This window comes from Pungitius pungitius, chromosome 5 (genome assembly GCF_949316345.1).
Source record: "Pungitius pungitius chromosome 5, fPunPun2.1, whole genome shotgun sequence".
Lineage (NCBI taxonomy): Eukaryota > Metazoa > Chordata > Actinopteri > Perciformes > Gasterosteidae > Pungitius > Pungitius pungitius.
Window position 1 is genome coordinate 11,859,128 of NC_084904.1, and position 14,302 is coordinate 11,873,429.

General features: G+C 41.9%; 2 protein-coding genes across 2 annotated transcripts; one reads left to right on the forward strand and one right to left on the reverse strand.

Moving 5' to 3' along the window:
• Positions 1-238: 238 nt before the first annotated feature.
• Positions 239-4,994, forward strand: kctd10 (potassium channel tetramerization domain containing 10). The gene is made up of 7 exons (XM_037481919.2): positions 239-469; positions 1,507-1,720; positions 1,823-1,992; positions 3,116-3,202; positions 3,319-3,371; positions 3,482-3,677; positions 3,768-4,994. Exons 1-7 carry the CDS (start codon positions 467-469, stop codon positions 3,984-3,986), a joined length of 942 nt encoding a protein of 313 aa, XP_037337816.1. The 5' UTR covers positions 239-466; the 3' UTR covers positions 3,987-4,994.
• Positions 4,995-5,096: 102 nt separating this feature from the next.
• Positions 5,097-13,428, reverse strand: myo1ha (myosin IHa). Its single transcript, XM_037481918.2, has 31 exons — positions 12,624-13,428; positions 12,425-12,540; positions 12,126-12,324; positions 11,948-12,028; positions 11,088-11,267; positions 10,893-10,991; positions 10,703-10,819; positions 10,551-10,622; positions 10,327-10,446; positions 10,174-10,241; positions 9,939-10,044; positions 9,788-9,868; positions 9,609-9,700; positions 9,219-9,313; positions 9,086-9,132; positions 8,807-8,887; positions 8,141-8,246; positions 7,939-8,056; positions 7,711-7,824; positions 7,548-7,624; positions 7,397-7,465; positions 7,232-7,316; positions 6,999-7,161; positions 6,838-6,921; positions 6,664-6,757; positions 6,537-6,592; positions 6,308-6,443; positions 6,154-6,224; positions 5,724-5,821; positions 5,540-5,639; positions 5,097-5,454 (listed from the first exon to the last, which is right to left on the reverse strand). The coding sequence occupies exons 1-31, from the start codon at positions 12,783-12,785 to the stop codon at positions 5,428-5,430; spliced, it is 3,114 nt and encodes a 1,037-aa protein (XP_037337815.1). The 5' UTR covers positions 12,786-13,428; the 3' UTR covers positions 5,097-5,427.
• Positions 13,429-14,302: the final 874 nt, after the last annotated feature.

The window sequence follows — 14,302 nt, forward strand, 5'->3', positions numbered from 1 at the left end:
TTTATAAATCCTTACTTGAGAATGTTTGTCAATAGAAGGTCAGATAAAGCAAACTAACTGTGTTCGTGTTATCTCAACAATAACTTTTTTATGCTGCTTTTGGGTAACGTTAAATGTTTTATCCCTGCAGTTGAGTTTGTGGCGGGGGACCATTATCACTGTTACTCATTCAACAACGGAAACGTGGAGGTGAATGTAACTAAAGCCTTAACACCAAATGCTCTACAATGTGCCGATTTGAAGTAGTATGGCAGAATAAGATATCTCGAGGGGGTGTTGCATTGCGTCTTATTTAACGCCCCTTGAGTTCTCGTAACGTTTAACAAAAAAATGTTAACTGTCACTTTAAGCAGGGCAGCGGAGCGTTGACGTCATTTTCCCTAACTGCGCAGCGTTGGACCGGAAGGAAGTGGGTGTTAGCTGACTGACGTTAGCAAGCTACAACAAAAAGTCTGCTTCGGGTTCTATGGTAAATATACTTATGTTTCATAAACATATAAAACACCTAATATAAGTTTGCATAGGTGTTCAAACAGCCAGTAGCGTAAAAAGTGGATGTTTTCCAAATGATTCATTTTATTTGTTAACCTTAGTTGATGCTAACCAGTTAGCTAGCTCATTAGCAGTGCTAGCTAGGTAAAGTCATATGACTCCTTAGCGTTAATGGATTTAGGAATAAGATTTAGTGTTTTACGATACTGTTGAGTATTAAATATAATCATGCACGCTTACGCTAGACTGCAAGTACACTTGAACAATAATTGAATAATAATAATGAGTGGAGGACGTGCATGGCCCGGAGCACACGAACCTGTTGCCAATGAACTACACGCACTCTCAGGGTCAAATGTAGATAAAACCGAGTATTGAGACTAACATGTCTCACACACAAACTATCTTTAGTATGCAGTGAATTTATGAACAACGGGAGACGTGATGATCCGAGAGCCTGAAGGGATGGACATCCCTGTGCTCCAATGGGGCTCTCCGAAGGTCATAAACAAGGAGCATAGTGAACCAATAAAAAATGCTCTTAAAGACTATTTAACCCGAGCGCACTCCGTATTAAGCCACTTTTCATTGCTGTTGCTAGACAGCTTGGAACAGGTTCGTGCACGTATGACTGCAGGACTGAATACTCCTGTCACAAATAAACATTGTCATATTGCTTTGATTAAAGGCTCAAGTCTGGTCCTTGCTTTGCTAAACACGACAATACAGAGTAGGCAAACTCATTGAACAGTCGTTCTACCGTAATGCCGCTTGTTATGTGCGTTCTGTTGAAGGATTTATAACGTTAATAAAACTGTTGACTGTAGCGTTAATGGTGTCATTTAATTTTGTCTTTGCTTTTCCGACGCCTTATCATGACAGCCTGAACATGAAATAAAAAAGTGTTAAAATTGTTCTTCAAGTATGATTGACACTGGGACATATAGCTACAGTTGTTTCGTGTAGTATATATGAATAGCGAATCTATAATCATTTTTATTTTTTCTTTCCCAGGAAGAGATGTCAGGAGAGAGTGTGGTGAGCTCGGCAGTGCCAGCAGCTACAACACGGACGACATCATTCAAGGGCTCCAGCCCCAGTTCTAAATATGTGAAGTTAAATGTAGGTGGAGCGCTGTACTACACTACAATGCAGACACTAACCAAACAGGACACCATGCTCAAGGCCATGTTCAGTGGCAGGATGGAAGTCCTCACAGACAGTGAAGGTGAGCTTTGGTGCCAATGTTTACATTAAATATAAGGCTTATGTCAGCCCTTCGCTGGCTATGATAATTTACAAACGACATTTCACCATTTTATCTACCAAGGTTGGATTTTGATTGATCGCTGTGGGAAGCATTTCGGGACCATCCTTAACTACCTCAGAGACGGGGCAGTGCCACTCCCGGACAGCCGACGGGAAACGGAGGAGCTGCTTGCTGAGGCCAAGTATTACCTTGTCCAAGGCCTGGCTGATGAATGCACGGCTGCCTTGCAGGTACCACCCCCACATAGGACTCAGCTAATATCAGTGTTTCACTGATAATTTAACTCCACAGAAGAACGACTGACTTCCATTTCTTCCTAAAAGTTTTTAATAAGCGTTGATTAAATGCGTTTTTAAGCTGTTAACTTAGTGGACTTTATTGAATATATACCCCCCCCGGTCCTTTTTATCTATATATATATATCTATATATATATAGATATATATATATCTATATATATATAATACATTTTTAATCAAATTAATCAGGATTTTCAGTGGATTAATCAGGATTAATCACTATTTGCAATTACACCTGAATCCTAACCATTTTTTCTTTCTGAAATGCATACCAAAGATAAATAACAGGACACAGATACATAATTATTATTATTATCATCATTATTTTTTACATAAATACATGTTATTGATATTTGACTTTAGTTTAATTAATTCCAGAAAATGATCAAAGCAATGTTATTTGTTAAGCTACAGCATGGCTTTGCATGGCTCTAGAAGGGTCTCGAGCCTCTGCAGTTTATCCCACTCTGCTGCGGTCGGCAAAACAAGTTTGTGCTCCTGATGGTCCAGGGCTGCGAGGACCAGACATGTCAACCCTCCCGTATTTCCGGGAGACTCCCGAATTTCAAAGCCCTTCCCGAAAATCTCCCGGACCGACCTTTCTCCCGAATTTCTCCCGATTTCCACCCGAACAACAATATTGCTGCACCATCCGTCACTGGGCGCGCTGTTTCAGACCGAACAATAATAAAGGTTACACCTTGAAGTCGAGCGCGGCAATTAGAACGGATGAAACTGGCGCTGCAAAGAAAACCGCTAGCACCCCCCCACCCCCCCGTCGAACGCTAGCACCCGTACCCCCCCGGTCCTTTTGAATATCTCCCTAATTCTGAGGTCTCAAAGTTTGCATGTATGGCGATGACAGCCTCTTTATTTCTGCTCACGCGCTTGACCATTTCCAGCGTCGAATTCCAACTTGGTGGAACATTTTGCTATTGTGTTGGTCAAATGATCTGTGGTTGATTTTGTTAATGGCCTGCGAACATTCAGCGTGGACTGGCGCAAACGACTTGCTGAACTTGAATAGAAACCTGATACATTATTTTCTTGAACAGAACAAAGAATCTTATGAACCCCTTTGTAAAGTGCCTCTGATGACATCATCTAAGGAAGAGCAGAAGCTTATTGCAACCTCAAATAAGGTAGGTTATAGGCATATTTATACACAACATACTTCATTCATCTAATCTACAATCCCATGGTAAACTTATTTAGAAATGATTATTTTTTCAAAATACAAACATCTGTGTCTTCGCAGCCTACTGTCAAACTGTTGTATAACCGAAGCAACAACAAATATTCGTATACCAGGTAGGTGCTTTTCATCTGATATCAGGATTTCTAATATATAAAAAACCCAAAGTAAAATTGGGTTATTCATAAAAGTTGAAATAGATAACCATTCTTGTTTTTTCTTGCAGTAATTCTGATGACAACATGCTGAAAAATATTGAGCTGTTTGACAAGCTCTCATTGCGATTCAATGGGCGAGTGCTCTTCATCAAAGATGTGATTGGGGATGAGATCTGTTGTTGGTCGTTTTACGGCCAAGGACGTAAGATTGCCGAAGTGTGCTGCACCTCCATAGTTTATGCCACAGAAAAGAAGCAAACAAAGGTAAATATGTAAATAGTTATTTGGTCTTTTTGTAAAGATGGAGCCACAATGGGGTGTTTAAGTATCTGTAATCCGTTGTGTATTTGCTAGGTTGAGTTCCCTGAGGCCCGGATCTATGAAGAGACTCTCAACATCCTGCTGTATGAGTCACATGATGGGAGGGGTCCAGACAATGCGCTGCTGGAGGCAACAGGGGGTGCTGCAGGACGTTCTCATCACCTGGACGAGGACGAGGAGCGAGATCGAATTGAGCGGGTCCGTAGGATTCACATCAAGCGCCCCGATGACCGCACACACCACCATCAGTGACCTTCGACCAGCCAGCCCTGCGTCTCTGACCCGCGACAGTGTTTGCCCACGCTTGTGCCTTACATCACCCAGCGCCTTTCTGTCTCACTCTCTATCGTATTTTACCAGCTTTTTCTCCAGGAGACTACGATGTGATGTGTGTCATGCGGTATATCGGTGGTGTAATTTTTGTGTTCCATCTTCGTTGTGCGGCCCAACAGGATGTCGTTTTTGTTCTGTTTATTGGTCATGGTGACTTCGGTCTCTGTTTTCTGCTGGTGTGCATGAACCCTTAGACCTGAGCGTTAGATTCAAAACAACCAGTGACCACAGTGGTTTCTGTTTTTCACCAAAGCACCGCAGTTTTACCTGATTGTGTGAAAACAGAAAAAGAATAGAAAGAGTAGTGTCTGCAGACACCAGTTATTTGAGGTCCTGACTGCACTATAATGAGAACAAGAATGATATGCTAGGAGCTATATATTAATTAAAATCATTTTTGCGTTCCTTACCGTGGTTCTTGCGTGTCCATTTGAAACCAGATGTAGTTCACAATGGGGCCACTTAGGGGCGCTACTTTACACTTAGAATATTTGACCATGGCTATTTCTGTAGCTTGTGGATTATTGCAACTACATTTTTTTGAATTTGTATTAATTTTTGATAATTAAGATTAAGATATCACAGGCAGGTACAACACATCATTGTAGTGCTTCTGCCATATTTAGATTTAATGTTTATGCATTTTCCTTTCACTCACATAAATGATCAGCATTATTGTCAGTGGAGGGAACTTGAGCTGTGACCTGAGGTGTTAAATGTACTGAGGTGATTGAATGATGGATGCTGAGGTTGAAGTGGAAGACTGTAACCAGAGTTCTCCCTGACAGGGAGGGAATCCTGTCCACAAGCTTTTATCACAGAGAAAAATTAGACCTGTCCTTCATACCCACATTCATCAGAGAATGTACTGTTTGTACACAATAGGTTTAAGTCAAAATATGTTTAACAATCACAGTACTTGTAGGTATGTTGTACAGACATGAAAATATATGTATGTTTTATATTTATACATACTTTATCACAAATAAATTTCTACAAATATGCTTTTGTTGTTCTTTTATTAAGCATGTTAGCATTGTCAGCGGAAATACAAAAGTATAACACATGGCTTTAGAGAATCCAAATCTCACTTTTTTTTAAATCAATTTGTGCATTTAAGAAATTTTGTTTGATTTACAGTCCAGGCACAGAATGGTGTTTTATATACTACTGGTGGAAAAGTGTTACCTCATGATGTGTACAGATGGGAAACGTGTTGCTGTACAACAAAGCAAGCTCATTCAGAGATTCTAAGTGCTTCTGGCCAGGTGCGTTTCTGTCAGACGCGTTGATCTCCCCTCAGGGGTCTCCTAATGAAACATGCAGTGGGTTCTCGTGTGTCTTCTGAACCCCACACATTTTACCGTGTCCGAGCCCGAGCAACAACCTGCAGTGGCAAACAGCTTGATTCATGTCGGATCCTTTTCTACGGAGCAGAGCATCACACTTTGTCATAACGGCACTCATCTCACCACCATGAGGTGTCCGTTCTTGGCCTTGTAGACCGCGGGCTCCTGTCCGCTGCTGAACTCCACCGCGCTCTCTTTACCTGCCTGGATTTCAAACTTGATGCTGAGAGTCGAAGCGCAAGAGTTTCAGATTGAAGCACATGTCACATCCAACCCGTTTGGTTTGTTCTCTTGAACGCACACTCACCTGCCCTGAACCACTTGGATTGCATTCTGTTTGTTAGCAATGATACTGAGTTTGGTCAAAAACTCAAACAATGTGTCGCACTGCACGATAAGGGCCCCCTGAAACAAACCCAAAATACTACACAGACACATGGAACCAACATACAAAATGTAATCACAACAATGTGAACTTAAGAACAAATCTGCTCTGTTAATGTGCTGAATGAATGAATTAATTTACTCTGCTTCCTTTCACTAATTTTCAGTAGAATGAAGCTGCTAAAACACTGAAGAAAGTGCTCTCTTGATCTCTGTTAATCTGTACTTCAGTTATAATATTAAACACATTTCCACAATTTATTTCCCAGTAACACATATTAAAGGCTGCTGCGCAAGTCAAAAAGGCTGTTCAAACATGTCCAATTATTGTTCTATAATATATATTCACATACCTTCTGTTTGGGGGCCTCACATACGATGTGGAATACGATCATCCCGTCAGTCAAGTTACTGACCGAAATACCTCCAATAAGAGATGTACAAACACTTAAAGCCTAATAGAGCAACATCCCTGTTGGTGAAATGTACAATGTGGCATTGCTTTACCTGTGAGAGAGGTGTACGGCACTGTCTGTGTGATCTTGGCCTCCTGAATCACATGAGCAGCTCTCTGGGTGAGGACGAGCTGTCGTGGCCTTGGCTTGAAGCCGTTCCTGTCATACTTGATCACCGGGACGCTGTACTATACCAAAAAAAAAAAAAAGAACACGGCGCATTGACTTGTGTTTGATGTGGGGCTGCATTTCCTTTGGGTGCATAAAAAAAATGTTATTACCTTAATGTGCTCATTGCGAATCATCTGGAGGACCCTCATGTTAATGTCTTGTTCACCTAAAAGCGTTAAGTGGTGGTGGAAATGATCAACAGGAAAAGGGCGTGCTGTGAATGGATCTGCTACTTACTAATTCTGGTGTCCACAAAGGGTTGAGCAACACTCTGTGGATAACTCTCCTTCTTGCCCTTGAACATGGAGCTGGTAAGAAGCTTCATTTGAAACTGAAGGGACAAAAAATCCATCATGTCAAAAAGGCTACACGCCGATGTCGTTTTAAATAATGTCTTTACATGTATTTCACCTGGGATTTTTTTTGGGGAGTGATTCCTCTCACATACTTCCGCACCATGAGGCGGTAGTGAAGCTTTCGCAGGATCTCTGATGTCTGGCGAGAACAAAATCTAAATGAAAGCTAAGCTTGAATATGACCAGTCGCACAGTAAAGCTGATTAGTCAGAGTACCTCTGTCAACACTGCCGGGGGAGTTTGCCAGGTAGTTTTATCCAAAACCGTCTTTGGCAGGTTGCCTTTGAGCCTGTTCAAGTAGTTCTGTCTCACAAAGGCCAGGTACTCTGAGTTATCTGTGTTTTTCGCTTGTCCTCTGGTCATGTAACCTTTGATGAATCTGAAAAGTTTTATTGTAGCAATGACATTACGATTACGAGGAGCTGTGTAAGGATGTTTCATTTTCTTACTTCTTGATGACTTTTACAGCCCAGGCTCTCCTATCTCTCTCCTTCCTGGCCTGCACTCCTCTCCAGCACGTTTCAATCTTTGTGGCTGAAATAAAAAGATATTCAGGCGGCCGAGTAGGATTCCTTCACTCACGTAACACAGCGTGTTTGCATTTGATCATTCACCCGCTTCTTTCTGTTTTTTGAACTCTCCCTTTGCTTTGTATCCTTTGTATTTAGCCTGGAGCCTTGTTGCTGCAAAGTCAGAGCGCACTATCACATCACTGTGCACAACCAGTAATCAGTGAAACTCAAATCACACCACATCTGCACTCACCCAGATCGTGTTTGCATTTCTCAAATGCGTCCTCTGTGGCATATAGTGTCCTCGGATGACGGATGAATATTTTGGTACTTTAACAAAGGAAAACATCAATAAATGTTTTTGGTTACTCGTGAAATGTGTTCTCTCTGTTAAAGTTGGTTAGTGCTATCCTCACCGTCCCATTTTGTACTCATCTGGCAAGTAGCCCAGATGTTGAGCCAGCACTTCCACTCCATCAGCAGGAAGTCCTCTCCAGTGAGGCCATGTGGCGGGGCACAGAGGTTTATATCTGCAAGATGCAGCATACCGCCCACTCAAAAGATGCGCTGGAGAGTGACTACTTAAAAGGAGGGTCTTCGTTTAAAAATCACGCATGAGGCCAAAGTTCTGCGGTCCTTCACACCTTTTTAAGAAGACCTCATATTTGCGTCTGTATGCAAAACCAGCTCTCCTAACTCTGAGGTGCTCCATCAGGCCCAGGTACTTCACCTGGTGTCTGACCAGAGCTTCGTCAAAATTACCTGTGTGTGTGTGAGAGAGGGACATGCATCAGACACACTCTATCCCGTAAACAAAAGAGTCTCATGCATGTTTTGCTGCTTCACCTGGCTGCTTTGACTCATTGGGTTTTAAACAGCGGATGTACCAGGCATCTTTAGCCATGAGGATGTCTGTCAGCTTCAGCAGGCTGCTCTTAAACTGGGTCGCCACCTACGGAGACAACGCAAGGGTCACGATGCCGTTCAACGGCTCATCTGTGACACACATATGACACGGTCAGACCGCCATTGACAGAGAAATGACCCGCCTTTGTGTTTTTTAAACCAGTGGTTCTCAGCCCCACACGAGGGGGTTGTAAAATCATTTTTGGAAGTCGCAAGATGGTTGCGAAAACCTTTTTCTTTTACATTTCCTCAGGGGTCCTACTCAGAGAGGTTGAGAACCACTGATGTGGACCACTTATTGATTTGATTCTTCTATTTGTAAACTACATTGTGCATGTCTATTAAAAAACTTTGTATGTCCTGATTGGACTACAGTCCTCAACAAGCTAGCAATGCAAAGTATCATTGAAATGTTTCATCAAGGTTCGAGATGCTTCCAACATTACACTGTAGGACATTTTTTGTCTGTTCCCACTTTAGGTAATGACTAGAAAATAAATGTTTGTTTATGACTTAACGTAACTCAGTGCTGCTTATACTACTACACAACATCCTCTTCATCTGTGATACAGCAGAGAAGATGTGGAGGCACAAGCCTGGACTCACTGTTTCTGGTCTTCGCATGCTGTCTGAATCCATTGTAGAGAAGCTTTCACTGATTATGGCATTTTTAGACTGACAAATCAGCTATGAAAGGTTGAGATAACACACATAAGATAAAACGCACAAATTCAATTCAATGTGTGATAGAAAATGAGTTGTAAAATAAGTTCGGAAACTTTATTGTACAGGTGTACTGTACACTACTGATAATATGTGTAATGTACTAATTCAATTCCCATAAATAGAACCACTCTTTGCTTCAAATAATATAAACAGACTCACATCTTTTATGTTTTTATATAACAGGTCATTGTTTTTGTCCAGGAAACCTAAAATGGACCAGAAAAGCTGTTAGTCTGTTGGAATAAAAGGTTTATATTTGAGTAACAGCGCTTGACATTGTGGTTTCCTTTACCCACAACGCAGTAGGTGACCTCCCCGGCATAATGCAAGAGACGGAAATCTCCCCTCTCCAGTGTCTTACGTGTCATTTTGTCAGCCAGTTTGTGCCTGTAGTCAAAGAGGTGAAGAGAGACAGAGTGATGAAGAGCGGGAGGCTTTACAGACCTAATCCTCCATCTCTCTTCAAGGTCGGCTCACCCACGAGAGACCAGTCAGCAGAGCATTTGATAAACGAAGTTACACTTCAGTATCACACCGTATCATTTAGATAGAGCTGATATATAATTAAAAGAAATGTTTAACAACCATATGTGCAACACTGGCCACGTAGACTTCCTTACTTTTGGAATTTCCCGCAGGTCTGCGTGAGGTCTGTGTATGTTGGGGTTAGTTTTAGACTCACGTGACAAAGTGAGGGTGATTTGACATCCTTTCTTCCAGTCTTTCCAGGAAAGTAAGATCTGTGGCATCTCCTGGCCTGAGACACTCCTCATCCTGCAGGATGATCGGAATCACGCCCTAATACGTCAGCTTCGGTGTTAGTTCAACAAACTGTTGTCCACCCTCCGAGTGGATACACACCAGTATAGATATGATCCCTCTGTGTTTCTCTTCCACCAGGTCACAGATGATCTTGTTGTTAAAGAACTGAACTGGCTCCCACTGGAAGGGAGAAACATCATGTCAGTGTGAAAAACATCTATCTTCATCATTGATTCCCTCCAAATTTTACCTCAATGTCTTCCGCTTCATATTCTTCTTGCTCAGCCTTGAGTGTTAACTGGATGAAAAGCTGCTGCAGCTTCTCGTTGCAGTAGTTTATACAGAACTGCTCAAAACTGAGGAAATAGGTCATGACCAAAGTCATGCAAATTTCAGATGTTACATAGAAGCCTTCATCAGGGTATCAGACCTAATGAATCAGTGCCACAACGTTATATAATAATATAGGAAACGTTTGAGACCACCTGTTCACATAGAAAACCTCAAATCCATATATGTCCAAGAGCCCTATTACAGTCTTCCTTGAAAGGTCCTGGGGAAAAAAAGCATACAGTGAGTTAATACTTATCATCACTGTGTTGGATTTTTCATTTGTCACCCACTCTTCTCCTCCCCACTTTGTTCTCCATGGACTCATTGATCCTGTTGACCAGCCAGGTGAAGGTCTGTCCGTAGATGGCTTTGGCCAACGCATCCCTCACATAGATGGCATGATCGATTGTGAATGGGCTGAGCACCTTGATAGTGACATAACAGTTACAGTGAGACATTTTAAGTCAAAGTTTAAATAAGAAACACAACCGTATCAAAAATAAAACTAAAGCACATAACGTGCGTAAACCTGATCTTTTTTGGCTTCAATCTTCCTGTATGTGAGTCCCTCATGGAGACTGTGAGCATCAACTCCAAGTAGCTACAGGGAAGATCACATTACCATTATGGGCTTTGTATTAATCCTGACAGCCTAATGACATTTAACCTCTATTTTCTTACATCGGAGACCCAGCGCAGCTCTGCATTGTTTTTGTTAAGTTGAGCCCGTCCTTTACTGTCAGAGTCAAACCGCACATTTCCCAAGTGGAGAACACTCGCAACGGTCCCAAATAAGTGCTGCACAGAATGAAGAACTTGTAATTCAATGCAAAGAGAAAAGAGTGAACGAATGAATTAGCATCCAACTCACATCAATGTTAATCTCATCAATGTTGATGATTTGAAATGCATTTTTGACCGTTTTCCAGTCATTTCTGTCATTAATGGAAGACACAATGGCACACTCTCCCTGTCAGAAACAGCAAACATAGCAGCGCATAGTCAATGCATAATATTATCTGATTTTGTTTATTTAATCCAAACAGGCTCACTGAGTTAAAAGTACTTGGGTTAGATAGTCATAGTGCTGGCAGTCTCTCTCCAGGCCCAGCTTGTGCAGCAGGTCCTCCTCTCCTCCCTCCACTAGCTGGTAGAAGATGTGGAAGTTTCTCTCCCCATGATTCTGATGCACCACTCTTGACTTCTCCAGCAGGTAGTTCAGGATATGGCCTCCGACCGCATCCCCCTACGGGCATCAAGATCCTAATGACAGCCGCTCTACAACAATTTTTTTGCCCATTGGACAGATTTTTAAAATCCTCTCGGCATGAAATATATTCTTAATATATATATTTTTCAGTGTATTTCTTCTCTCTCATAAAATGTTTCTAAATGAACAAATGGATCCTTGTGTTCTAAAAGTAAAATGAAGGCCGGTGTACTTCAGCTTGTGTCATAGTTTCCGTCCCTGAAAGACTTTGATGAAGGGTGCAAACTAGTTTACTTTATAAGTGTTGCATTAACCTATGGAGGACAAAAAAATGACTTAAGTATAAATAAATAAATGTATGAATAAATACAGGAATAAATAAATAAATGTGTAAATAAATGAATAAATGTATAAATAAATACAGGCATAAATAAATTAATAAATACAGAAATGTAGAAATACAGAAATGTAGAAATCAATTAATTTAATTATGTTCGGTTCAGGTGTAAAGTTATATTAATACATTAATGTATCTATTCTTTTATTTACGCATTTATTTATACATTTATACATTTATTTATTTATTTATACGTAAGTCATTTTTTGTCCTCCATATTAACCTCTACAGACTTATTGAAAGTAAAAAGAGGAATATACTCAAACGCCCACATTTATTACTTTCTTAGTTGTAATTGGATCCGGCGCTTGATTCTTACCTGGCTGTCAAACTGAATGTCCATATACTTCCCAAAGCGACTTGAGTTGTCATTTTTCAATGTTTTGGCATTGCCGAAAGCCTGTGGGGTACCACCATACCAAACAGAATAGCAACTGTTAGCACAACCTGCTGTTTGGTATGCCACACAATAAATATATTACAAGTTACCCCCAGACCTCAAGGACAGGGTTGGACATGAGCATTTTGTCTCTGACGGAGTTGAGCAGAGTGGTGCTTGGACAGCTGACAGCGTAATACTGTAGAATCTTTTTGGAGGCCTCTGTCTTTCCCGCTCCACTCTCTCCAGAGATGAGGATGAAGTGATTGTTAAACTCTGTCAGCATGGTGTGGTAGGCATTGTCTGCCAAAGCGTAGCTGTGATGATGCAGAAGAATCAAAAGTGTTTCACAGGCAACCCCTTGGAAAACTAAGAAAACCACACATGTGCACAAATATTCTTTGTTTTCATACTCACATGTGTGGTGGAAGCTCAAAAAAGTTGACCCCCATGTAAAGATCCATCTGTTTGTAATTGTAGATGTCCAGTTCTTTGTAGGGATTCACTGACACTAGCAATGTGCCGATGTAGGTCTAATGGAATTAAAGTTTTCATTGTTATCGTTGCGATGCACAAAAACTAGTAGACAGAAATGTTCAACCTTTCCGATACTTACATAGATGAGATCTTTGCTGAAGCGCTTTTTGAGGTTGCTCAGGAAGGCTGCGTCTGTGGTTTCATCCAAAAGCACAAAATCCTGTATTCCAACCCGATCCCTGGCGGTCAGGGCTCCCTCCATGTCCAGCTGACCCTGTATGCAACAAGTCGCATCAACCATGAGGCAGGCGGCTTCACAACCTAATTGCTGTGGGAATATGCCTGATGTTTTGCATCATAAGTGAAGGATTTCTCTATTCAACATTTCATACATGAAAAACCTCGTCCCTTTAGTGGTCAAATTAACTCTAATATTCAGAGGCACACACTCTGTCAAGTAACAATAACAAGTGCAACACATTTTGCATGCATAACAATGATATTCAAGATTCTCATACATCTACTTTGACAAATAAAACTGCATGAATGCGTGTTTGTATAAATGTCTCCATGGGGGAGGATGAAGCTGGAAAAAGCACAAACATGGTCCCTATGAGTTCTATTGAAATTAGAGGTCTAGGGGTCCTGTGTGTCTTTGAAGCAAAGCTCTGTGGTTGTGCGGAGGAACAGACAGAAGCTAATGATCGCCACACATCACACGGGGACTTTGGCTGGCAGCCCGCCGTTCGCTAGAGCTGACACGCCAACCAAACACAGCACACTGTGCAAATGGACTCGGGGAGCCCAAAACAGCGCCACATTTAAGAGGCATAGTGGGAAAAATTCCACCAATCTGTTTTGCATTCTCAGCACCAACACTTAGACCAAAGGTTTTCACGGCTTTTGTTGGTTTTGTATTTTTTTTTCACTCTCTCTTCTTTGGACGCAGAAGTCCTTTGATTCTCAACTCTCTCTGTAAAAACATTAAAAAAGATAATCCATTGGATCTAATTGACACAAAGCCCTCCGCCCCCTCTCCGCCCCCTGCCTCTATCCTTCGCCTATGGCCCTCATTTCTTCTGAGAAAGGCCAAGTGTTTTTGTCCTGTAAATACCACGGAGCAGAGACAAAAAAGATGTCTTTAAAATGCAGTCTACAATCCATTACACATATTCCCCCTGCGTATCCATTCAGTAATTATTCATTAGAAAACATTTAACGTCACAGTGAATTTCACACTAGGCAGTCGAAACACAATGGAGGAGATTTGGCCTATTTTGGATGGAGGAGCTGGGGAGGGGTTGGCTGTGCGGAGGAAGGGGGAAGGCGAAGGGGGGAGGAAGGGAGAGGGGGGAGCAGTATTTGTCTGATCTGAGAACCTCTGAAACGGGGCCGTCTTGAGACAACGGGCAGACTAAACAGTGCAGTAACGGTCCGTGCCCCGCTGCTTGCTGTGACACTCATTTAGTGTGCCCCGGGGGCGAACAATAGAGGCTTGTTCTTAGCAATCCCGTGTTGTAATTTGGACTTCATTACTTTGCTCACACGGGGCCCCATGGAAGGATGGAGGAGGCTAGTCAGATGAGAGAGGTTTTTTTTCTTTTTCCACCTGTCAGCCCTGCACCCCAATTGCTCTCGCCCCTCTCTACGACAATACCCCTCACCCTGTGTCCCCACCAATAACCCTGACCCGACCCCCTTCCCACAGCCTGCCCTACCTCCTCCTCCCAGCCACCCACTTTAAGCCAATGAGACAGGTGAACAATATCATTGAAGGAAGCCTTTTTTGGACGTCAGAATCAATCTGGCGATGTGATG